General features: G+C 40.8%; 1 protein-coding gene and 1 long non-coding RNA gene across 5 annotated transcripts; one reads left to right on the top strand and one right to left on the bottom strand.

Moving 5' to 3' along the window:
* The first annotated feature begins 196 nt into the window (after nucleotides 1-196).
* On the top strand, nucleotides 197-7105 carry LOC127007739 (uncharacterized). The gene is made up of 2 exons (XR_007760477.1): nucleotides 197-4113; nucleotides 4922-7105. It is a non-coding gene; the product is annotated as an uncharacterized LOC127007739 (long non-coding RNA).
* On the bottom strand, nucleotides 6281-26311 carry LOC127007737 (secernin-3-like). 4 transcript variants are annotated; one of them, XM_050878996.1, is made up of 8 exons: nucleotides 26162-26311; nucleotides 24255-24422; nucleotides 23068-23255; nucleotides 21800-21999; nucleotides 21452-21658; nucleotides 14744-14841; nucleotides 13394-13561; nucleotides 6281-12446 (listed from the first exon to the last, which is right to left on the bottom strand). In XM_050878996.1, the coding sequence occupies exons 2-8, from the start codon at nucleotides 24420-24422 to the stop codon at nucleotides 12216-12218; spliced, it is 1260 nt and encodes a 419-aa protein (XP_050734953.1). In that variant the 5' UTR covers nucleotides 26162-26311; the 3' UTR covers nucleotides 6281-12215. The 4 variants fall into 4 exon arrangements, with proteins under 4 accessions (XP_050734953.1, XP_050734954.1, XP_050734952.1 ...); XM_050878997.1 differs by lacking the exon at nucleotides 26162-26311 and adding an exon at nucleotides 26011-26140; XM_050878995.1 differs by lacking the exons at nucleotides 14744-14841; nucleotides 26162-26311 and adding exons at nucleotides 16837-16931; nucleotides 25695-25721.
* Nucleotides 26312-26901: the final 590 nt, after the last annotated feature.

The raw sequence follows: 26901 nt of genomic DNA, 5'->3' as shown, positions 1-26901 counted from the left end.
CCAAGGTCACATGTTACATACGACCACTGACTGATCTGTGGTTACGACCTAAGCAGAGTAGAGGGGGGTGAGGCAGAGTAGGGGGTAGGGAGAAGGGAAATGGAGGGGGGTAGGCAGAGTAGAAAGGGCAGTGGGATGGGGAGGGGTAGGGACAAAGTAGGGGGAGGTAGGAAGGGAACGCTAGGGGGAAGGGAATTGGTGGGAGGCAGTGAGGGGGCATGGGAAGGGGAGGGAGGGGAGGCAGAGTAGGGGGGTAGGGAGAAGGAATATGGAGAGGGGTAGGCACTAGACAGAGTAGGAAGGGGTGATGGGATGGGGAGGGGTAGGGGCAGAGTAGGGGGAAGAAAGAAGGGAAGCAGAGTTGGTGGGGGAAGGGAATTGGTGGGGGGCAGTGAGGGGGCGTGGGAAGGGGAGGGATGGGAGGCAGAGTAAGGAGGAGGGGGAGAGTGCTTTCTAGTGCCAAAACATGTGCTATCAGATCTTACATAGCAGCCGTCCTTGAGTTTGGTGTTTGGTGCAAGTGATGTGCTGATATTGTGGTGAGGGCAGCCATCGGGTTCAAGAATATAATAATTGTTAACCACTTAACTGGGTTGTTTAAGTTTAATAGCTCGATTGCATCTTTTAGTGGGGTGAAGTTATACTGTGGTGAAGTTTCGTTATCGGTTGAGTAAGTGTTGCATAGTTGGGTTAGTACACTTCTAGGTGAGGTTAGGTTACTGTACTGGGGAAGGCTAGGTATTGGGCAAGATTAGGTTGCTGTTGTAGGCTATGTTAGTTTACTGTAGTAGGCTACGTTAGGTTACTGTTCTAGGTTGGTCTTTTTTATTTTTTCATCAAGGGTATAGTAAGAAGGGAATGTACGTTAGTGGAGAAGGTACAGGTGGGGTAGGAGACAGTAGGAGCATATAATTGTATTGTTAAAGGTTCGTTTGGTTACTGTACTGGGCAAAGTTAGGTTACTGTAGACTATTAGGCTTTTTTTTATATCAAGGGTATAATAAGAACAGGTAGTGAGTTAGTGGAGAAGGTACAGGTGAGGGAGAAGAAAAGACAGTAGGAGGGTGTAGCTTTATGGTGTAGGTTCGTTAGTTTGCTGTGCTGGGCGAGGTTAGGTTACTGTAGACTTAGGCTTTTGTTTCATATCAGGCTAGGGTATAGTAAGAAGAGGTAGTGGGTTCGTGGAGAAGGCAGTCGGCTATAGAGTAGTGTCACACTGTCCAGTAAGTTTCGTTCAGAAAGCGACATCTGGCAACCCCTCCACGCGACATGAAAATTATTACAGGTAACTCTCGATTTACGCGAGTGTTGCGTTCTTGAAGAGGTCGCGTAATTCAAAAACAATTAAATCAAACAAGAGGTAGGTTTCTGTCGAAAAATAAATACCGTAATTTTCGGCGTATAGCGCGCATTTTTTCACATAAAAAATGCCTGAAAGTTTAGCCCTGCGCGTTATACGCTGAATGTACAAATTTTTAATGATTTTTTTCTTTGGGATGTTTTTAAGGGTCTGTTTTTCGTCTTATCCAATAACAACGGCAAACTTACCTTTATTATTGTTTATAATCCTTCATAGTCCGTAGCTGTCCTATAATATGTTACCATAGAATACAGGGCGATCTAATAACTACTATACCAAGACTAAATCGGTGGAAGATCGTCCTTGCCTTGCTGTTATCCCGTTTTTCCGTCGGGCACCATTTGTATGATCTTGATCTTGATGTCACAGGTGGCTTAAGTTTGTATGACTAAGGAGCAGTACAAGCTACATAAAAAATCATATTGGAAAAAAATGTCCATGTGTTCATTATTAATTATTAATATTAGTGAGAATAATGGGGTGAATATGATATCAGAAACTGTACATCATGAGTCTTGTACGAGGAGTTATTTCACGCAATCCCAGCCCGGCCGCCATTTGCATTGTTTACAAACCACACAACCACACCCACACAACAAACAGCTGCATGCCGCGTGTCACCAGAACCGAGATATCCACTCGGGCACTCATTCTCAGCCTCTCTCGTGTGAGGAAGAAATGAGGGACACCATGAGGGGCTGGCTAGTATTGGTACCGGTACCGAGCAGTCTGGTACCAGTACCGTACCGTATTGCTGGTACCGTTAGTACCGGTACTGGTACCGGTACCTGCCCACCCCTATTGTTGAGTAGCGTGGCAGCGTAGGTACTGTGTTGTTGTTCAAGTAGCGCGCGGGAAGAACTGAGCTCAGCTGTGTGGCCGTGTGAGTTCAGTTGCGTGAGACATCTAGTGGCCACTCCATAAATATCGCGTATAAGTGAAAAAAACGCCTAAATTAACATTTATTTGGATTTTGGACCCCGCGTTATTTAAAAACTCGTAAACCAAACTCGCGTAAATCGAGAGTTACCTGTATATCCTATCGAAATCGTACTGTTGTGGTGACCGGTGGTCACAGGTGCACTCTACATAATTTTAAGATAGATATTTATCAAAAGTGCCCGTCGCTAACGCTTAATAAATATTTTTTCTTTAGGCTCTGTCGCTACATTTTGACACGAGCTTTAAGTTTCGTTCAAAATTAGTCAAGAGCAACTCTAAGTTGTTTATCAAACTATGATACATTTAAAAATATACTGCACATATTAGGGGAGATTGTTATGCCTTTTAACTAAAAACAAAAAATTCCTGGCAGCCGAGATCTTGTTCTTTATAAAAAAAAATTATACGTAATAATAGGCTGTAAACGTTCACATGATGGCGTCGTCGACCGCGGGCCTTGGCTGGAGCACCGGTATTCTATTAAAGCCCTTATGTCCGCAGGCACTGCAGTTGAGCTGTCACGTCAGTGGCTGTGGAAACGTATAATTTTTAATACCTAAAAAAATAGGAGAGAGAGAGAGAGAGAGAAAGGACGAGAGGCTGGGTGGGGACGGGAGACATGTCCATCAGCGACAAGGGGTCAGCTAGTCAGCGACACACACACACACACACACACATATACACACGTATTTATACTTCGATATTACATAATCTTCACGGAGAAATAATTTTAGATTTTTTATGATCTGAATTGTCTTTGAGGCTTTATAGTGACAGGAATTAAGGCTGCGAGTTAAACAGATCGACCCTCAAGCCTATTTGCTGTTTGATGGTAAGGAGCATTAGTCACTGCCTGCCTCTGTGAAGGACAGCATTGCACGCGGTATTTTCAAAGTTTAATAAGAAAAAGTGTTTCAGACTTCGATCGTGATGTTTTACCTCGCCATAATCATCATCATCATGTAGAAGACATTCATTATCGCATTTCTAAATTGAAGTCACGTAATCTGGTATATTTCTAACTACATTATATTATAATATAATATAATATTATACAATATTATAATCTCACGGTCACACATGCACACACGGTACACACTGAAACGCGTCACTAACATTGCCAGTGAATGCGTCACCGTGGTATAGTTGCCAGATACCGCCACCAGGCTAAACATTCTGAAAACCGTGACACTACTCTCTATCGTCGACTGTACATGTGAGGGAGAAGAAAAAACAGTAGGAGGGTGTAAGTTCATTAGGTTACTGTACTGGGTGAGGTTAGGTAACTGTACTGGGTGAAGTTAGGTTACTGTACTGAGTGAGATCAGGCTATCATTGCATTACCACAGCATCTCTCTGACTCGACCTCACTTACCACATATGCTCCTGTGATGGACAAATATTAAAGGTTCATACCACCTGCTTGACCAATTATCATGAGATTGCAGCTCTGGTATTTACTTTTTTGGTTGGTTGTTGTTGGAGTAAAGTGATGGAAAGGAAAAAGATGCCATGGAAGGAAAGAGATACATTAGGCTGTACTGCTGTGATCATAGTTCTTAAGTGTTAAACGAAGGTATTATAGAGGCCTTAATCAATCCGCATTTAGCTACGCATGATGCACGCAATTTAATGCTTGTTGCGCCACATGTATAAGTCAGCCATGATAGACGTAGTGGTGGTGGTGTTCCCGCGATTGTGCAGCAGGGGAGCTAATGTTTACTTTTAGCACTGCTTTTAGGCAAGGCTCGTGAGGAGGGTCGCTATTTTTTTGTGTTATATAGTTTGCACCTGGCTGGCACGTACCCGAGGTAGTGTTCTCTTGTGCTCCAGCAAGCGAGACTGGCTTTAGTTGTCAAGTCTCAATATATATTTTCACACATCCTCCCGTTATATATTTTGTACATCGAAGGGGCCTAGTCAAGCGAAACACTGGCTTTAGTTGGTAAGTCGCAATGTTATACTGTATTTTCACGCACCCCTCCGTATTTTATTTTGTACTTTTAAAAGAGGCCTTTAATAAAAATCGAAAAACATCTATATTAAGAAAACCTTTTCACTCCTTCAGCATCCATTCCGTACGTAAAAAAAGAAGAAAAGAAAAAAGCGAATCCTCGTAAAGACGCTTCGAAACGCCATGAACGAGGTATCACGTCCTCCTCCCACTGTGAACCAGTTGTGTATTATTTTTTTTCTCATCAAAACACCCATTTGTTATCCAGCAAAAAAAAAAAAAAAAAAGATGCCATGGAAGGAAAAGGATAGGCTATACTGCTGTGATCATAGTTCTTAAGTGTCAAACAAAGGTATTATAGAGGCCTTAATCAATCCGCATTTAGCTACGCATGATGCACGTAATTTAATGCTTGTTGCGCCACATGTATAAGTCAGCCATGATAGACGTAGTGGTGGTGGTGTTCCCGCGATTGTGCAGCAGGGGAGCTAATGTTTACTTCTAGGCAAGGCTCGTGAGGGGGATCGCTTATATATATATATATATATATATATATATATATATATATATATATATATATATATATATATATATATATATATATATATATATATATATATATATATATATATATATAGTTCGCACCTGGCTGGCACGTACCCAAGGTAGTGTTCTCTTGTGCTCCAGCAAGCAAGACTATGGCTTTAGTTGTTAAGTCTCAATATATATTTTCACACACCCTCCCGTTATATATTTTGTACATCGAAGGGCCCTAGTCAAGGGAAACTGACTGGCTTTAGTTGGTAAGTCGCAATGTTACACTGTATTTTCACGCACCCTTCCGTATTCTATTTCGTACTTTTAAAAGAGGCCTTTAACAAAATCGAAAGACTTCTATATTAAGAAAACCTTTTCACTCCTTCAGCATCCATTCCGTCCGTAAAAAAAGAAGAAGAAAAAAAGCGAATCCTCGTAAAGCCGCTTCGAAACGCCATGACGAGGTATCACGTCCTCCTCCCACTATGAACCAGTTGTGTATTATTTTTTTCTCATCAAAACGCCCAATTGTTATCCAGCATGGGCCCTGTCTTGCTATAAAAATGTGATCCTCGTTACCAGGTCTAATCTATTGGCGGTCTGTAAGTGTACGGTAAATCGGTTCTTAGTTCCAGAATTAAGTGATAGTCAGAAGTCCACTCAAAGCAGCGCGTACGATATCCACCAGTCAAAAAATACACTGCAATGAGCACTTTCTGTGTTTCCGTGTCACCACTCGAGTCACCCCATTAGGAGGAGCATGGACAGCAGTCACAACACTTATTTCTGTTCCTTCATTTAGGTAAGTGAATAACAGACTCTATTTTATAGTGCTGAACATTGGACTGATAAACAAGTACGTAAATGAAAACGAAGTGGTCTCCAACCATTTTGTCCAGTGCATCTTTTTCACCATCTCAGAAAGTCATTTGCCCCTTTCCAAGATAGTCTAATTCAAATGGTGCACATCTCCCCTGCGGGAGGAGGGTGCAGCGGCGTCACTTCGATCACTGGAGTGTGTGTGTGTGGGGGGGGGGGGGGTTACTCGTCTTGTTGTAGGAAGCCTAGAGGTGAGCTATTTTGAACCGTACGGTTCAGGAGCTTGTGGTATACGTTCCGATAAACTGCTTGCAGTAGTCAACCGATGCATACTACGTTTTGTGCCCCCCAAAGGACTTGCAGGCAGTTAATAGATCAATATTCTAAATCTTTTGAGTCTGCCAATCTTTGACCCATATTCCCCACCCCACCCTTAAATCCTGAAATTCCCCCCTGGTTGAGAACCCCTTCTCTAGGCAGTATTGAAAGCTTTTGTGCCTCCCGCTGTTTGATGTTTAGTTGTCTTTCTGAAACGGTGACCCAGTGCCAAGTCTGTTTCATGCTTGACAGCGCTTCGATCCCCCACATAAACTTCGGATCTCTGTCTGTTCAACATAATCGCACTCTTCCATGCATCATTCACCTTCAGGGCAACGAAAACAAACATGCTATGGATTTCCTTTATTTTCTTAAGTGATATGGTGCAATTGGTACTTGTATGAAGGCTGTACCTGAAAAAATATGGAGTTCTTATGTGGAAACAATTTTTTTATTCTTTAGCTAGTTCTGAACCGACCTTGGGTTATATTGGAAACCAAACTGTATTGTGGAAATTTTAACACGGCGGGTTATCCCGCATATTGGTATTGTAGCTGTGGCCAGGCAGCGTGCTGTGATTATACATTATGCTGTGTGTGTGTGTGTGTGTGTGTGTGTGTGTATACATGGAATGCGATAGTTTCATTGGAAGGAAATGTATCATCTTGTTTATGATCTGCAGTGGTGTTAGGAGCTAGGGGCTATATAGGAAAATTAAGTACAGCTAAGTAGTGTTCACTATAAATTTTGTGATGTAGCTAGACAGAGCTAAAGGAAAGTGCAAATCATTGGTACATACTATGGTAGTAGCTTTACATAGTTAATAAGTCATTAAGTCATTACATGGTGAAGTTGGAATTAGTAGATGATAATATATGTGTGACTTCTTAATGCAACAGTTCATTCTTGGGTTTGCAACACAGGAGTTTAGGATCAGTGAGTCATCAAGGTCACACACACATGGGTCAAGGATGGGGAAGTGCAACAACATGGACCTTAAATATTTTTCATCTAAACACCTTGCCCCAAAACCTAGGAAAAATCCATTCAATATAATGTAAAAATTTCATTAGTGTGTGTGTGTGTGTGTGTGTGTGTGTGTGTGTGTGTGTGTGTGAAACATCTCATGGCAATTTTATATTAAAAAAAATTCACTTCAGAGTTGATTGTGTTTTCTTCCATTAATCATACATTTATGTTTACAGACAAGGTGTTTATCAATTTGCAATACAGAGTTCACTGATTCAACAGGGAAGAGCAACTGATACACTGATCTAGTTATCATAGTGCATAAAGCATGGTATATAAGCCCAACCCAAAAAGTAATCCTAAACAACAAGAAGAGTGTGACCAGCCCACTCAAACTCATGATGAGTAGTAAAGGTACCTAATAGATAATATTCCATATAGTCTGTGCTGTCTGTATTCTTCTTTGGACCTTTGCCGAGTAACCTTTAGCATTTTCTAAAGTGAAGACTTCTGATCAGAATGGCATCTTTCAAAGAGTATGATGATCCTTGGGGTATGCTTGCCAATTTGTGAGCATCATTCTAATTACTGCTCAAAAAGAAAACTTAGGAAATTCAGCAGAGGTATAAAAATTAACTCATCAATATAAAGGCTGATGAGCATTTTATTTTGACAAGAATTAATTTCTAGACCTCAGTTCAGCTTTCCAGTTTTTCCCGATACTATTAACTGCAATGGTGAATACAAGTTCATGAGTATACCCTACATATTGATACATCACATTACAAAGACAGTAACTTATATTTAGCATTATGGTACTTTTGTAAAGGAGAAACACCAAGAATTTTTATACATTTATGCATGCATTTCTTTACATTGTGTTGGAGTCAATGTGAAATTATAGTTTCTCTCGTAATATCATGTAACATCGCATAAAATTTACCTTCTGTCTTGCTCTTGTCCATTTGAGTTATTTCTTAGGTTAGTGTAGTGTGTGTATGATCCCTCTGACCACAAAAGGTGAAATGGAGAATTGTTTGACAGATCTTGTGTAGGGAAAAGACATGAGGTAATTTAAATAAGCCATACAGGCACCAACCACCAGCTGTGTGTGTGTGTGTGTGTGTGTGCGCGCGCGCATGTATTTAAATGATTTATTGCATGCTTCTTGTCTCATTTTTTTGCATTTTCAGTTCATCTTTTCTGACAAGCTACTTTGTGTGTGTGTGTGTGTGTGTGTGTAGTCACTTATACCAGAAATAATACTGTAAACCATCATCTTTGGATAGTTTTTAGTTTTTTATTGCGTACTATGTTAGCTGTAGTACAGTTAACCCTCGCTTTTACAGACCTCGATATAACAAGTTTCAGCTTTAATAAACTTTTAGGGCCAGTCTGCGCATTTAGTCAGTAACTTTGTCTGCCCAACTGTAAACACCTGTGCCTCATCTTTCATCTAATATAATGAAAAAAATCATTATATACGGAAATGGTTGGAAATACCGAACTTCCAGCTCATAAACAAAAAAAATTATATATGAAAAGTTTAGTTCCCTCAGGTATAAAGGATTTTTTTAATAGAACATCACCCCCTCCCCCACAATTGAATTGTTAATCTGAGGGTTTACTCTATTAGTGTACATAGTTATTGCATATTGTTGAATCTTGCACTTTTTATGTCAAGGAAAACAAACAGACAATTGCATTTAGCATTATAAGCTGTCATATTGGCAATACTACAGCTGTGAAGAAGAGCAATAATTTATATGCATGTACATCTTGCTCATACATGAGGCAAAGCAGTGTGTGTGTGTGTGTGTGTGTGTATTTCATTCCCTTTACTTTCTTTTATTATTTTCTCCCTACAACATTGCAGTACGTACATATGCATGCCATTCCTTGCTGTGACAGCAAAAAGATGCAAGAAGCGAGAAGCAGAAAAAGATAGTACATACAATAATTATACGAAAGACAGTGAATGGATGAAAATCAATCAATCATAAGCCTAGTACAAAAATGCAGCCTTAATTGTATAATATCACCCAAGTCTTTGGTTTCTACTCACTTGAACGAATTGAGGGGTAAGGAAGGAGGGAGGGAGGTGAAGGGGGCAGGCTGTCCTTTATTATTAACTAACGTCATTACTATTTTTCAACAATTATTAAAACAAATTTACATTATTTGGGTTCACTAAGTTGAATGGCTGCCCATCAGAAAGTCCTATTACTTGTGCCCCTCTTTGCACTTTGAAAACTTTTAAATATTCCCTTACACTCAAGTAGATTCCCTGATGGGGATTCCTCCTGCTGCTTTAATAATTTTCCACCAAGTTATCCTAGGCTAAAACCACCATCCTAGAACTGTTTACACCACCACAGGGTTCCAAAAGAGGACCATGCAATGCTACTTTGGGGACACTACATGCAGCAGGTGTCCCTTCTGTCCTCTGAGTGTGTGTTTCCCTGCCAGGGCTCAAGAGGGCATGTCTGGCACTTGCCCAAATATGGTGTGCATTACTTGCCCCTCTCCTCTCCTCTCCTTCCAAGGCAGTGCAGGGCCAAGGATTGCTGCATTGGGGGAAGGGATAGGCTACAGAGAGAAACTAGGAGCTACAAGTGGGGATAAATGCCTGCCTGCTTGCCTGCCTTCCTAGCATCAGTCATACCTAATACCAGTCACAGGGGGTTGGTGTAACCCTACGTTGTCTTTTATAATACGTACCTATAATTAAAGCCTTACTCTAGCTTTGAATTTTCATAGGGCTAGTATTGCATTCATTAAGTATTTTCAGGAATGTGAAAAGTGGTTTTCAATTTAGCCAAGTTTCTAGCCATGTTTCTTGGGAATGGTGGAGGCAAGGCTTCCCATCAGCCTCAGGGCAGTCCCTCTACGCAATCAAAAGTTTACATACCCTACACTACAAACCTGCATTTTCATTCCTAGTGCAGTCTGTTTCCTTTCCATTCACTCAAATGTTCCTGTTATTACTACTTCTTTAATTTAAGCTTAACACTGCAGACTACTTCAATCTAAACTGAAACCACTGCAGTACTCATACACTGTATTTTCTTGTCAGTTTTCATGCAGATTAAATTTTGAAATCAATTAAATAATCTAAACTTTTCTTTCATTACTATATATTTTCAGTCATCCAGTCCTCTGCTCAATTATGTCTTAGACATATTACATATTTTGAGGAAAATGTTAACTAACAGTTCATATGGCATGAAAATAAATATAAATTATCCTTTTGAAACCACTTAATTCCTCAAGGCCGATTCAACACGCTCATTCCATCCCTGGCATCATTCTGTGTCTATTGTCAATTAAGAATATTTGATTGCCAGATATGATTAGATTCAGGAACTTAACTGAGCATTTGCTCTGTTTGAGCCATGGGCAACATGAAACAAAGAACTAAACAGCTGAGTAAAGATGAAAAAAGTTTACATGAAAGCCTGTAAAGTGTAAACAAACAAACCCCACAAGTTCCTCAGCTCAAAGTGGTCTTAATAATACCAGAGTGAGTGAGGGCCAAAGACAACTCTTATTAGTGCCTCGTCAAGCTGGCCATTGTTTCAGGGCATCAGCCACTGTTGCAGAAATAACTTTCTTCAAGCATGGCAATTTGATTACTTGAGAGCACTTTCTGATTCCCACTGCAGTTATTCCTTAGGAAAATCCAGCCACAATGCTCTATTCACACCCTTTTCCTATCAGCTTTAGTCTGACTTTACTGTAGGAACTTTTTGTCTCGTGTATCTGTTCTTTCTACAAATCAATTTAATTTCATTGAAGTGTTCTTTTAATACAAATTTATTATTTTCAACTTTGTATTAGCCTTATCCTTACAACTGAGCGAGTCCTGAAATTACCAAGCAAGTTAATACATTCAAATAGAGGTCTCTGAGGATATTACTGGTCATGACTGAATTTCCTCAAGGTATGCTACCAAAAGTCATCATAGCCTTACAGGTTATAATGACTATCTGTACCGTGCTTCTGAATAAAAGCACTAATGCACAGAATTTGAGAAAAAAGAAAAGAAAATGAGAAATGTAGTTGCCTGACCTGCATCCATCCCTCTTCCTTAATAAGACATAACCTCACAAATACTAGAAAGTAAGATTCCTCAGAGAACATTAAGAAAACAATAAACAATACACTTAGGAAACAATACATGGTACACAATCTCATGGCATAAACTGCTCCTATTTCACTTGAATAAAAAATCCCCAGACATATGAGTAATATAAATAGCAAACCACTAAGCCTTTACCTCAAGCATCACAAGAGAACAAGAAGAGGAAGAGGAGGAGGAGCAGGGAGTAGCCATTAAGTTTCTTTACCTTATCCTCAAAAAAAGGAGCCAAAGAAACACTGATCATTACCCTCCTAAGTACTACCCTTAGAATGATCTCCTTAAGGCTGTTCATCCTCAGTGATTAACGCATTCTGTAAAGGCAAGAGCTGTGATCCCGACACCACTCCTCCCTTCCTCCTCTCACACAAATCATATCACACTTTTTAGAGGGCTCCTACTGATTATTATTCATCCTCTTTTAGGTTCATTCACTTATAGCCCCTAACACCTATTTTTGCAGTACATCATAATTACTTGACCTAATTAAGATAGTCTTGCCACATGGCCCCTTGACTGTGATTCATCCCCATCCGTGCGGCCAGCCTGCTAGCAAGTCCTTACATCACTAAGCACGGTAGTATAAAAATGGGTTACGGTAAGCTGGAACACTCAATAAAAATGTTCAGGAATCTGCTGGAAGAACTCATGGTTGGGAAGGGGAAGGGAGGGGAGGGGTCTGGGAGGGATAGGGTTTGGTACAGGGCCATGAGGAGGGTATGGGGGTAAGGCAGTAAGTACTCAACTGCAAGAGCTTACTATTAATATTCACTGGTCATCCTGCAAATTAATCCACTGTGGTACTGTTTCACTCAGCTGGGCATCTGCTGGGGCCTGCTCTCTACTCTGGCAAGGAAATGCCCTCAATGGAATAAAAATAGAAAAAAAAAGATACCTACATGTACCAAACTGCCAATGATGACTACTTATTACTAAACACTGCCGGTGCCTCGAGGAATGAGCGGAGACGAGGGAGGGAGCCTCACAGGGAAAGGATGAGGATTGGTGTGGCTGGAAATTACTACGATCAAGGAAAAAAGGTGAAGAAAGGCCCACAGGAAACCCATCTCAAGGCCAAGAAAAAAGAAGAAAGGACAAGCTCAAAGAAAGAAAACCCTCGCCTCTAAGCAAGTCTAGGCTGCCGACATTGATGCCCGCACGACACGCATCCCTTATTACTTGTAAAACTTGAGCTCAGAGTCAACACAGTCCTTGAAGAGGTCGTCCATCTCTGACAGCCTTTCAGGATCAAAGTTCTCTAGGCAGGCCTCTGTCTCCTGCACACACTTCTCCTCCAGCTGCCTCAGGGTCTCCCAGATGGTGCTGTCTCCTTTGGCAGCTGCTGCTTTCTGCCTTCGGTACAGCAGGTGAGTCCGGTTCACCTTTGAAGCAAACCGTGGCACCACCTGTGGGGTATGAGATGGAGTGTTAAGGAGAAAAATGACAACAATGATATATTAGATATAACTGTGTGTGGATTCAATCTCTGATTTGGGAATCCATCAACACAAGAGTCCTTTTTCTTTTCTCACCCTAGTTAGGAATCTTCAGTTGAATAAAAACACAAATGAACCCAAGAAGAGGTTTGAGAAGACAATTGTGGTAGAAGTGAAGCGACAGACTTTAAGAAAGTTTAGTCACATGGAGCGAATGGAGGAGAGTAAGATGACCAGGAGGGTGTATGTGAGTGAGATAGAGGGAGGGAATGCTAGAGGACGACCTCCAGTGAAATGGAGGTATAGGGTGCAGGAGTATGTTAGGGAGAGGGGTGAAAGATCCTTGAGAAACTTTGAGCAGGCAAGGAGGGAGTGTATGAATAGAGAAAGATGGAAACTTCTGCCGTGGCCATCCTCTGGTGGGAGCTCCTAGGAGCAGGTGTCGATGAGATGATGATGATGAGGAACCCAGTGAAAATGAGTACAACAATTCAGCTGAAGGTGAAACTTCCACTGACTGCTTGTTTAGATGAACTTGTGAACTCCCAAATCACTACAATACTCTCCTTTCAGTAGTAAAATGTAGTAATGACAATTATAAATAGAAAACTGCAATTTGAATACTTGAGAGTACAATTTGAGTATTTTCAGCTTTGAAATTTCCATCACAGTCTTATTAAAGAAAATCCAGCCATGATACTCTACTCATGTCCTTTTCCTATCAGATTTAGTTAAGCTTTACTGGATGAGCTTTGTATTTCACATGTCTATTGCTTATATATAACCTAACTTCAGTCATGTGTATCTTTCAACTTTCATACAGTAAACTTAAATGAAAATATAAAGAAACAAAATTGTAACAATGAAATCTGTTACTCTATGGTATCAAATTTACTTCATTCCAAAACCCCACCCACCTTGGCAGGGTCCTGATCATCGGGCAAGCGAGGGCTCTGGATGTGTGGAGATATCTTGACATTGTTGGTGAAGATGAAGGGCTTGAACACCGAGCGGCGGGGGTCAGGGGTACCAGTGAACCAATGGCAGCTCGGCCGATCCTTGCTACCCTGGCTTATCACAGACACCTGCCCCAATGACAACAGCAGCTCCTGTTAGCTTGCTTTGAAGTGAGGATCTTCTATATTATCTATGCCAAAGTTGTTTGAAAGTCTATTACAAGTCTATTTATATACTATTCCAGGATCATTTAGATTGCCTGATTTAAACACACATACACACACTAGGTACAACAAGGTAAATACACACACACACACACACACACACACACACACACACACACACACAAGGTACAACTAGGTAAATACACACACACACACATGGTGAACAAAGAATCTGAGGCAAGGAAGGAAGAACTGGAATGGAGTAGGGGAGCTGAGAGTGTGTTGCAAATGAGTGATTAGGGAGTGTTAAAAGACTCCAACAAACATGATTAAGGGAGCCGGCCGGTCGAAAACGACGAAAATCAGTCAAAAATGAAAAACAAAACAAAAATCCTCAGCTGCGTATGCCCTTTGAGAAACTAATGACTAACCATGAAGACATATTTTTAATATATCATTACAAATAAATAAAAGGATAAATGCCATAATATCACTTCGCTATGTTTGAATGTTAGGCATTCAAAACTTTACCTGGCCATATTTCAAAATACAAGTTATGTACCTTTGCATTTCAATTTCTCCACCATTTTTTAACCGAGATCGATGAAACCAATACCAAAACATGCCTAGACTTGTAAGAATCAAACTATAGCAAGTTTTTTCTCGTATATGAAGTCACTGAATTATAGTGTATTTATGTCTGTATTTTTAGGGGGAAATTATGACCATGAAAGTTTGAAAATTTATATTCCGCAAACTAATGATTATTGATACAATATCTCGCTATACTTTCATTGGCCTAAACATGGTTCTTGTACTATAGTAATTGTTCCCATGTAGAGCAATTATTATAGTAGAAATAGCCTTTAAAAAAAAAACTTCAAATTTTCTAAAAATTGTCACTGGTAAAAAATGGAAAGATTTTTTTTTTTTTTTTGCTAAATCTTATGTGTAGGGTGTCCCTTACATCTGGTACATGAATCATGACAATAACCCTTTGAATAAAGAAAAAGGGTAAAAAATGGCCAGCCCCCTTAATGGTGCTTAGACATAATTAGTTAAAAGGAGGCTGGTTCCTCCAAAGATATGATACCCTAAAGGAAGAGGAAAGGATGGAGTGGCGAGTGCTGTCAGGTGGGCACTCACCATACTCCCGGTAGTAGGATGCTTGTGTTCTGTGCCGCGTGATATCCCCGACTCCTCGTCTCGCAACACCTCAAACATTTGTGTCAGGGAAAAGTCACCTGTTGGCAGTTCATAATAATTTTTCCCTCACACACACACTGGCCAAATAAAATTTAATCAAACTGCTGTTCTCATCACCTGTGATGATGGACTGCCATGAAATAAATCTTGAAAAGAATAGGAATTCATTTGAGTAGATGTTAATTGGTCCTTGGAGGAAAATGTGTTGTGGATCACAGGAACTTATGAAACAAATTTGACATGTTTGTTGTGTACTAAGCCATGAAATTAATTTTTACACACGATAAAGATCAAATCATCCCTGACTGAGGCAACTTGGACCAGTGCTACAAATGAGTGCTCCCCCCTACAACTTGCTGCCATAACCGAGATATTAACTTGTGTCATCCAGACCACGAGCCAACCTCTTTTGTTACCGAGCCCCTTGAACCCTCACCAATCACACCATACAAAACTATGAACAACTAATATGGAAATATTCTACTTAGTAATAACAAGTTCATAATATCAACCAAACTCTAACTAAAAGTAGACATCCAATAATAGAAAATGTATGGACTCTGTTCTTAAAATGAAGCTCATCTTGCCTGAAAACCATGAAAGGGTTTTGGTGGTTCAACAATGAGCGCATCAACATTTTTATGACCGACATCAAGAATGCCATTATTGTTTTTTACAAGAAAGTGTTTTCCTAACATTCAATTTAATGAGCATACATTACAAATAAAACGAGACCACTGCCAACTCTCTCAACTTATATTTTGCTACCTAACGATACTTTAACTAGGATTATTAATTCACATTTAACATTCCTTCTTTTTCCTTCTTCATATGATGGCGCTTTCATCCTGCAATTTTATAAACTGCACATATTTCTCATCCTTTGGAATAATGCAGAAAAACTTTTGCAATTTCTTTACATTAAAAGTTTTGAAAAATCTCACCAACTTTTTTAATTTTGTCTCACTTTGAAACTGAAGAAGGTGGGGATGAAGGGTAGGGAGGCGAGCTTGGTGCAGGAAGGTTATCTATCAGGACAAGTGAACCACAAAACAAGAGTGAGCGTGGTGGTGATGGGATGAGCAGGAGGTGGGGAGGAATACAAACAATGTGCAGCCAAAACTAACTAAAATCTCTCTCTCACTCAAACACACACACACACACACACACACACACACACATACTAAGAATAAATAAGTAAATTCAAATAAAATAATATCATAATAACAGTAATAAAAGGCATGGCATTTCACAAGACAGAGCATACGTAATTTTAGTTCCTTGACTCAATACTTGTTAACAAAAGCTACTGTATTATTCAACTATGCAGACCTTACTCATATATTAACTTAACAACAGCAGGAAGTCAAGAATGGGCAGTGGCAAAGGCTGTAGCTCTGGAGAAGAAGGAAGAAATAATAAAGAAAATGAGTGAGAAGAAGGAAAAGTAACGCAGATGGAAGTGGCCAAAAAGAAATCGCAAAAAAAAAGGAAAGAGGAACACTGAGAAGGAACAGGTAAGAGAGAAAACGGAATGGAAGATAAGTATATTACAGAAGAAAACAAAAATAGAAAATAGAAAATAAGGAGAAGGAAACTATGGTGACAACAGATGTGAGAGAAAACAGAAGACAAGCAAATAAAAAAGAAAGGAGGAAAACTAATGAAGATAGAAGTTGCAAAAGAAGAGATGGCGCAAATGAGAAAACAAGGAGAGTAAACATTGATGAGAAAACTGTGGGATAAAAACAGATATGAGAGAAAACGAAAGACAAGTAAATAGAAAACAAAGAATAAAGGAAACAAGTAAAGAGGATGGAAGTTGCAAAGAAGAGATAGCACAAAAATGAAAATAAGGAGAAAGAAAATATGGGGACAACAGACAAAAGAAAATAGATGACATACATAAAAAAGAAAGAAGGAAACAGGAGAGAGAAGTGAAAGAGGAGATTAACTGCTCTGTCTTGCTCCACACTACCACTACGCATACAATGAGGAAAGAGTAAGGTAAGAAGAGATAAGGGAAGCTCTACCTGTGATGAAGTAGTGATAAACATTCCATCAGACATGCAAATCCCTGACTTCTTATCTCTCAACACTGTGAACATTGCCCTCAAGTCAAATTTACCTGCAAAGAGGCACAAAGTATTCATTTAGCACAGGTATGGCTGCTGCTAGATTAGTGAGTCATGGGTTAATGAGCTGAAGCTAAGGGTTGGGTGACTCATGAATTACTGTTAACCTATTTATATTTGTTTATATAATTTTAGTTTTTACTAGTATCATCATTATTATTTACATTATCATTATTGGTTAAGTTTTGGCCAGGTGTATAGTTCAGAGATTATTTAAATATTACAGGTTGAGAATCCTTTATCCGAAATTCCGAAATCCAAAACCCGAAAGTTTTTTGAATGCTGACTTTTTTTTTTTTTTTTTTTTTTTTTTTTTTGCCACCTCACAGGTGGGGACACGGGCTCTATGGAGGCTGTCAGGGTCAACTGCATATGTACCTCCGAGGAGGAACCACAAGCCCTTGCCGGGTGACGACTCATGAAGGGGAGGGAAGGATGCCGATAGACCGACTCTATCGGCTGATGTCAGCCTAGCCAACCAAGTCTGTCTTTCGACAAGGATTGGCATGTCTCTTTATATAAGTTGAAGACGTGGGCGTGGGTTCCCTTTGTTTGCCACAACACGAGAGTGCTCAAAACGGAAAACAATGGGATTAGAGTCTCAGTTAGGGTTGCTACCTTGAGCTAAAAAAAATAAGGAACGCAACATCCTATTCTCGAATACAGAACGAATCCATATTTTAAGGAACGGGTGGCAACTCTAAAATTTCTCTAGCCTGCCATGACTGACAGCCGCTGTTGGTGAAGGCAGGAGGAAGGGGCGAGGGACATTACGACGTGTATTTTACACGTACAGTAAACCCTCAATATAACGGACTAATTGGGGGGGGAACTTAGTCTGTTAATGCCGAAAGTCCATTATATGCGGCAGAAACTTAAAAATACGTATAATAATATCGATGAACCTAATTAACGTAGGTATATATTTCTTTTTATTGTGTATGTTGTCTGCACATTATCTGTATAACCGAACAGCACACTGCGAGGCACTGAGGCTGCCAGGTTGGCAGTGGGGCCCTACAGGGGGGTGTATTCTTATGGGCATGGGTAAAATTTTACAAGTTCGCCTATCTCACACTGGCAGGCGGAACAGTGTTTTTTGTTTTGTTTTGTTTTGGTAGTTTTCAGTGTGTTATGAAATAATCTGCTAACTGTTTCTGTCGCAAATCATTAAATCACTAAATGATTGACTTTTAAATGCTGAAAAATAGTTCACACAGAGGTTCAAATAGCTTACTGTTTCTCTATTTCACTCACTGCTCACAAAGATCACAAGTGGACAAACTAAAACAAATCCAAGCAAATTAATGTTTTTTCTACTGTGTACTCCCCCAGTGTGCATGCGTGGTGGACAGGAAAGCGATTTATTTCTGCGATGAGGTATTTCTCACAACACAGGCCTGCGTAATGGGCAACCCCCGCCGCCACCCTGTCCCATCTTGTGCTTCATATTTCCGTCACCCCACCCCGCGTTCCGAATAAATTTAAACAAACGAAACCTAACTTAACCGACCTAACCTAACCTAACCTACATAACGTGCAACCCCCTATGCTGTATCAGTACCGACACTCACAAACACTTGGTTATTTTCCATAACATTTACAAACCCTGGATTGATGCATAAGACTTTCTTGTGGTGTAAATACGTTCTTCATTTGAATGGAAACCACAAGGATCAAAGAAAATATTTCATCAGGTGGGCTGAAAAGACTACTACAGTAACCAAAGGATGACACAGCAGATAAAGGGAGGAGGGTGAGATGGCTAGCAAACACTGTTATAGTTACTGGGTGCAGTTTGTTCAAAAACTTTTCTCGGTCAGTCCCTGTGGATTTCTGACCCTCTGACCTTGTTTGTTATATCCAAAATCTGTTATATCGAGAGCTTACTGTATTTCAGAACGACCCTTGACAAACATAATTTTATGGATTGGTTTTGTGGTTCACAGAAAAATGGGCTCACTACAGTTTTAAAATACCGAATTTTATCTGCTTAACCATTCAGACAGCCAAATACGAAGTAAATGGCATAAGTAAAGTTAGGCTTGGTTAATTTAAATTTATTCGGCACACAATGTGGGGCGGCGGAAATAAGTAACGCAGAGTAGGACGGGACATGGCGGCGGCGGTCCACTATACGCGAGTCGGTGTTGCGAGAAATACCTCCCTGCAGAAATAAGTCGCTCTGCTGTTCAATACGCATGCACACTGGGGGAATACACGGCAGGAAAAACATTAATTTGCCTGGTTTTGTTCTAGTTTGTCCACCTGTGATATTTGTGAGCAGTGAGTGAAATATAGAAACAGTAAGCAAGTTGAACCTCTCTGCGAACTATTTTGCGGCTGCAGTGGCGGGTGCACAACAGGCAATTGAAAAGTCAATCATTTAGTGATTTCCGGAGAAAAATTATATCTCCATAATAAACTGCAACATATTTTGTCCAGAAATAAGCAGTCAGCACCTCAAAGTTAGTAGGCTACCCTCTCGTGAATAATCCCCTATTTGTTTTCATTTTACTGAGATTCAAATAAAAATATTCCGAAATCTGAAAAAATCCGAAATCCGCAACACTTTTGGTCCCAGGAATTTTGGATAAGGGATTCAACCTGTATATGATACTTTTTTTCACTAAAGTTTACATCCCCCCCACCCCTTGTAACACATTGTAACACTCTTCAAACCACCCCTGAAGTATAATGCAACACCACCACTAAACCTGCTCCCCTTAATCTAAAATGTTATTTTCAACAAATGGTTCCTTAATTTTATTCCCGAGTATGATATTTTGTTACCTACAGCCGAATAATTAAAAGGCAATTTTCCTACTATTCCATATAGTGTACTTGTGGTGATGCATATGTAACACTAGGTAATACTGCCTCCATGTAACACTAACATCAAGCAAGACCCCCTCCCCCCCTGTCCCATTCCTCATTAAGTTATTCTAATCACCCCTTAACTAACAATAACAAATTATTTTAAAATCTATAGTGATAACATTTAGAACAAGGCCATGGCGACCAAAGGAATGAAAGTAACAATGAAAATATTATTGAGAAAGTAAATATATTCCCCAACACAATTCAAGATAGAAAGTAGCAGCTTCTGCAAAAGAGCTTATGTAATTAAGCAGAGGAAGAAGGCCAAGCAAATACTTAGGTTTGGGCCAGGGAGGGATAAGCATCAGTGCATGGAAGGGTGCAGCGATGTAGTTATTATTTTTTTTTGGGGGGGGGGGGGGGCATGCAGGTCACATGAGAGAGGGATGACTATTACGAAGGATTTTCTCCCCAAACGGGATATGGTTTCTTTAGCAAGTCTAATTCTGGGAAATTTAAAATGGACATCCTAGATCCATCTCTCTAAATAATTGAAGGAAAATTTTTTTTTTCTACAAAATGATCATCGTGATGAAAGTACCACTGATGCTATTAACAGTTTTTCAATTCTACATGTCATATCATTAAGGAATCCATACGTAATCTCCATTTGGTGTTTGCATTTTACCAATTATTTTTTGGCAGCATTTACTGAAACTGCAGAATGGGGTTCAAAATAACACAACCCTGAGATACACTAGACCAACACCCTCACAACACATCCCACGTGATGGCCACAGAGACCTGAATACCAACTATAACAGTGCACTGGCATAAAATCACTTGTTAAAACAATGAAATATTAATAATGTTGGATGAATTATGTGATAACTGACAAGACTAACACCCAAAACCAAACTCCCAAAACCTTTGTAAAACAGCAAAGAATATGAACAGAAGTGGTTACATGAAGGCTGAGGTTAAAATTATTAATATATTTATGAAATTAAAAGCAAATGTATATTTTTAATACTGGAAGAAAATATTAAATGTTATGAAGCTTTTACTATTAAATACTGTTATTATTTATGGTTGGTTAATGAGAACAATGCAGTTTAAGACAATATTTTGGTGCTGATGTTAAATGTCTAATTAAATTACATTAATTCTAATCATTACAGAAATTACTGTTTTTAAACATTAAATTAGTGATTAAAAGAAATGTAAAAGCAACTGGTTTACCCTGAGCTAGACTTTTACCATGCAAAACTTTGATCTAATTTACACCTCCACTGAGACAGACTTTAACGCCTGGGTAAGGGGGACTGACAAATCGAAGGATAAATAAATATACACATAGGTAAATACTGATTTAGATACTGATGGAGAGACAGATAGATGTTGACAAGTACAAATAGATAAATAGATAGCTAGGTAAACAGACACTTATATGAACAGATAAGTAGACAGACCAGTAAATATATAGATCATGAAAGAGAAATTTTACTAACTGAGCAGACAGAAATATAGAAAAAAGTGGAGAGAAATAAGGTTGTTAGAATTTTTATACATAAACCATAAACTGCTTCCTTTATTATAAAAGGAAATGTACAATATAGATAATAAAAAATATAGATCATGACTCTACAGAGACCCATCACCACCCCAGACACAACAATCACCACCAACTCACCTCCTTTAGACAGTTCGGCCAGCAGTTTCTCACCACACTCTTTCCTACCGCCGGCAGAGTCCTCTTCCACTGCAAAGGCCTCACTGAAGCTAAACGTCCCGCTGCCGTCCCATAAGCCCTTCTCCTGAGCTGCAGCCGCCAACCCCTCACTCATGCGGTCAATATTGGTCCCGATGCTGAGTGCGTTGCTGATGTTCCTGTAGCCACCTTCAGCAGCATGACAGGAAGGGGAACAAGATAGATCATTCATCCTTTTTAGTCTTATGAATGCTTAGCGACGTGATAGTAGTAAAAAATTGTTCTTTGACATTAGAGAACAGAATTTTTAGGACATCTTAGAGTACTCACTCTTGATCTGCTCAGCTGCCCAGTAATTCCCGGCCGTCTCCAGCACCCAGGCTTCCGTGGCGTCAGCGATGAGGAAGCTATTGTGGTAGGTCAGGTCCGGCTCGTCCTCAGAGCACGCCCCGCCCTGCCCATGGCTCTCCAGCAACCCTGCGATGACATCCACTGCCATCGCTGCTGACGTGCTGCGCTCCAGGGCAAGTCTGTGGAGGGGTGTGGGTGGAGTTAGGTGAACTAAGGGTAATGTAAGCTTGTTCAGTCTCAGTGAAAAGTAACTGATTTGATACATGTTCTGAATGTTACAAAAAAGTTTGCTCATTTAGTATAACTTTAAAAGACATACAAGGAGAAAATAAAAGCCTCCCATCACCTGACTGATACACACACACATAACAACAACAAACAAACTAAATGAATAAATATAATGAAATGAAATAGCAGCAATACTCTGCCAATTTTACTGTCCCTATCCAAAGAAACAGTCACACCATCAATGTCTAAGCTCACTCTATCTCTGGTGGGGGAGAACAGTCACCACCACCACAAGACTATAATCTCAATACCCTGCTTCACTTCTTATTCCAATATTAAACTATAAAATCAGAGGTGGGCAAGTGCAGTACTTAGTGCGGTAGTGCGGTAGTACCGCATCACAAAAAAGTACCGCACTACTGCGAATCGCACTAAAAAATCCTGCGGTACTTTGAAAACTATCGAAGATGACATTTGCAGCACGGCATGCTCACAGAAATGGAATTTTTACAGTAAATCGGACTCAATCAGTCATCAGAATCAGTGATTCAATCATTCTGACTTTTCAGTTATTGTTCAAATTTAAATACTAAATAGACAGACTAAACTACTACACTGCGAGTCTTCTTTAACTCACGCGGTGCCGGCCATTTCAACCCCGGACCCGTCCGTTGTGCCGGCCAATTTTTCATTATACTATTTTAATCATGTTTCCTTTGTTTGGATAGCCAGGATAGGCACTGAAGTATTTTTTATTTTGACTACCGCTACCGCAGTACCGCACACCGCGTACCGCACTGGGAAAGAAAAAATGTGACCGCACAACCACAACCGCACTACTCCAGAATAAGTACGGTACCGCACTACTGATTTTTCAGTACCGCGCCCACCTCTGTATAAAACAAATCCCATCACAGCACATCATACCATCTCGATTATTGTGGAAAATACTTCTGAGTAGATCAATCTCTCATGTGGTTTGAGAAGTGATAACCCTCCTCATAACACCGCCACCTTACCTCACCATGTCCATGCCAAGGAGTCTTTCTTCCTGGTCATTGTCGTCGAGCAGCTTGGTCCACACAGCCTCGTTGCCCACACACACCCCATGCTCGTTGGCCCCCATCTCAGCACCCCACATCCACGACGGCTTGCTCAGGATCACGGCATGAGTGTGCTCCACCTGATCCACCTCTATGTAAGTACACTGAGGGGGTAGAGTGGGAAAGTAAAACAGTGCTGTATTTTGGGAGGCAGAGGATGGTGTAAAGGGATGATGCTGAGTTTGGATGTGTCATGTAAGGTGTTCCTGGGTGAAGCTTGTTATGGAGGCAAAGAAAGCTATGAGGGGATGATGGTGGGTGTGAGGGGAAGGGTGTAATAGAGGAAAAGGATGGTGTAAAGAGATGATGTTGGGTGTGGATGTGTCATGTAAGGTGTTCTAGGGTGAAGCTTGTTATGGAGGCAGAGAATGGTATGAAAGGATGTTGGTGGGTGTGAGGGGAAGGGTGTTATGGAGGAAAAGGATGGTGTAAAGGGATGACGCTGGGTGTGGATGTGTCATGTAAGGTGTTCCTGGGTGAAGCTTGTTATGGAGGAAAAGAATGGTATGAGAGGATGATGGTGGGTGTGAGGGGAAGGGTGTTATGGAGGAAAAGGATGAGGTAATGCCAGTAAAGGGATGACGCTGGGTGTGGCGTCATGCAAGGTACTACTGGTTGAGGGGTGTTATGATGGCAGTGCTGCAGGGCTTTACTACATAGGACTGTTGAGCTACAGGCTTTCCCAGGTAAATGAATAATTTCTTAGGAGGTTCCGTGAGAATCATATGAAAATTGCAAGTTGTGGAATTTAAGACAACTCCTGTACTGTAGCATGTTTAAAATTTTGTATGGTTTTCATCTTGAGCTCTTTTTGGCATGGATCAACAAAGACTTGGCATCCTTGCTGAGTGTGGATTCTCATTTTGAAATGGAGCAGGAAAGAGGGCAGTGTGGGTGAAGATTTTTTTTTTTTTTTTTTTTTTTAAAGCAGAGAACCAACATATTATCATAAAATGCCATTACTATAAAATTTCAAACAAATCAAGTAAAATGAACAGGCATAAATTATTCCTTAATGGTCATGACACTGAATGCAATAATAAATGGCTTGAGTAAGGTCAACTCCTTACAGCTTCTCCCTACAGAGTGTTGCAGGCCCTCACCTGCACCTTGCTGCCCCCGTCATGGTCTGCAGCTGCCCGGTACACCACCTCCTGCACCTCCTCCCTCGGTCGGTCAGAGTTCTTGCCGAAGACAACATGGCCGCCCTTGGTGAGGTCCGGCAAGACAACGAACGTATCACAGGACTGAGGGGGTGGGCGGGGAGACATCTACAGGAGGAACAAAGGTGAGAAATGCATGTTAACAAAGACAGGACATTGAATAATACTTCCTTATAAGGTATATAGATGGTCAAATAATCTAATAGCTAACTCAAATGACTCTGTGAAATATACTTCAGAAATTAAGCAATGCCACTTAGTAAACCTACTGTCAAGGTCTTCCTTCCTTTGTGAATTCAGTGACTAAAACCTATAAATTGTTTTGCATATTTCTTCATCATTTTAAGTCCTGGACCTTTCAAATCACAAGACAAACTCAACCTTTCAAGGGCAATCAATACTTATACAAACTAACTATTCATGCTGTTTAGGTCTGCTATCTCAAAATATTATATAATCTTCATATTATGTGTAAAGGGGAACAGTACATGCCCTTTAACTGTAATATGAAGGTGCACAATGTTAGAAACTAACCTAACCGAAGCAAACCTAACACAAGCAAACCTAACCGCTGCACTCTGACCCGCAGCTCTGATTGTCTCTTATGCAACAGCAATGCTGGCATTGTTATGTTAGGTTAGCTTCTAATCTTGTGTGCCTTCATATCATACCTACAGGAGGTCTATTTTTTTCCTTTACTAATACCATGAAAGCGTATGTGATATTTTGTGGTGGAGCTAAACCAGACATTTACCCATCCCAAAATAACACTTCTTCTTCTGGAGTGTTCTAGGGGTCTAGTTAGGCTGTTTAACTGATAAGGTCTAAGGTGTGCTAATTTGATTTTTACCATCCATCCATCCATCTAGGAAAACATCAACAAGGAAACCCAGAAACAGTGTCAAACAACCACTAGAATAACACCCCTTCTTCACCCATATCACACACATCATTTACCAGACCCCTTCACAATTAACAAGCCCAGACACCTCAAAATATCCACACCAACACCCACCCAAACCAAGCCAAACCACCCATAAGCCCCTGCCACACCCTCCCCTGCCAAGCCCCTGCACTACTCACACACCAGGGATATCTAAACCACTAACAAAGCCATACCATCCACCCATACCATACCAGACATCACATAAACAACATCCGTACCCCTGCCCGTGCCACACCCCCTCCCCTCCCCTGCCAGACCGCCGAGGGTAGCAAACACACCAACCCCGTCCCCCTGTGTTACTCCCTTCCCCTGGGGCCCTGCCGGCTACACACGCCCTTTGTACCTTCCCCTGCACCGCCCCTGTACTAGCAGACACCATATTGCCTTGTGCTTAAAGAGTCGCCATGTTCAAGGGAAAGGGGAGGGATACAGACCATTGCAAGCATATGACTGGATACTGGGGGACACGTACGCTACCGGTATTGATCCCCCGCACCCTAGAGACAATAATACTAGGTTGTCAGGGTCTGGGATGGGAAATAATGGCCCAAAACAGCACCTTACGACCTTGAAAGGGAAAATAATGGGGTAAGATCTCCTTTGGCACAAAACCATATTCTGCTTTCCCCGTCTTGGACTGGAAGGGAATATGCCGCAGGAAAATCAGTTGTCAGGGTCTGGGAAGGGAAATAAGCCCCCAAAACAACACCCACGGCCTTGAATGGGGGAAAATAAAGGCAAAAATCTCACTTATAACCAAATTTTTCTTCCTCAGCGCGGACTGGTTGGGGATGTGACCAGTCGGGTAGCTTCCCTGCCTACTCGTACCCTTCCCCTGCCCTTGTAAGGTCTTATTTTGGGTTAATGACAGCGCTAAGAGTGAAAATAAGGCGGTACTTACCCTGTCAAGCTCACGAGTCACTCACAATGAAGCTTCACCTCTCTGAACCACCGAGCAGACGATGAACCTCCCAACCAAGGAACACGACGTCAAATGGAGGAGGGAAGAAGAGGAGGAAGAGGAAGAGGAGGAGAAGTAAGCAGAAGGAAGCGAAGAAAGGAGAAAAATGAGGAGGAGGGAGGGAAAGAGTAGGAAGAAGAGAAGAAGGCAAGAGAAGAAAGGAGAAAAATGAGGAGGAGGGAGGGAAAAAGGAGGAAGAAGAGAAGAAGGCAAGAGGAGAAAGCGAAGAAAGGAAAAAGAGGAGGGAAGGACTAAGGAGAGGAGAAAGAGGAGAAGAAAGCAAGAGGAGAAAGCGAAGAAAGGAAAAAAGGAGGAGGGAAGGACTAAGGAGAGGAGAAAGGAGAAGAAAGCAAGAGGAGCAAGTGAAGAAAGGAAAAAGAGGAGGAGGGATCGAAGGACTAAGGAGAGGAGAAAGAGGAGAAGAAAGCAAGAGGAGAAAGCGAAGAAAGGAAAACAAAGAAGTCTAGGAAAAGGAAAGAAATATAAGTACAGGGAGAGGAATAAAGAGAAGAGGAAAAAGAAAGGAGACAAGAGGATAGGGAGAAGAAAGGAGGAAGAATTTAAGCAAAAGGTGCGCGGCATGCTCCGCCATCCTCCATTGGGGTATATCCCCAACGAAATACCAAAAAAAAAAAAAAAAAAAAAAAAAAAGGCAAGAGGAGAAAGCGAAGGAAGGAAGG

Source organism: Eriocheir sinensis, chromosome 36, assembly GCF_024679095.1.
Source record: "Eriocheir sinensis breed Jianghai 21 chromosome 36, ASM2467909v1, whole genome shotgun sequence".
Taxonomy (NCBI): Eukaryota; Metazoa; Arthropoda; class Malacostraca; order Decapoda; family Varunidae; genus Eriocheir; species Eriocheir sinensis.
This window is presented reverse-complemented; position numbering and strand designations above follow the sequence as displayed.

Bases quoted from the DNA above. Each gene is read 5' to 3' on its own strand.
- LOC127007737 (XM_050878994.1), bottom strand. The intron at 22,000-23,067 runs GTAAGGTGGCGG...ACCCCTCCACAG, and splicing joins CTTGGCATGGACATGGTGAG to ACTTGCCCTGGAGCGCAGCA. The intron at 13,562-14,743 runs GTGAGTGCCCAC...TCATTGGGGCAG, and splicing joins ATCCTACTACCGGGAGTATG to GTGTCTGTGATAAGCCAGGG.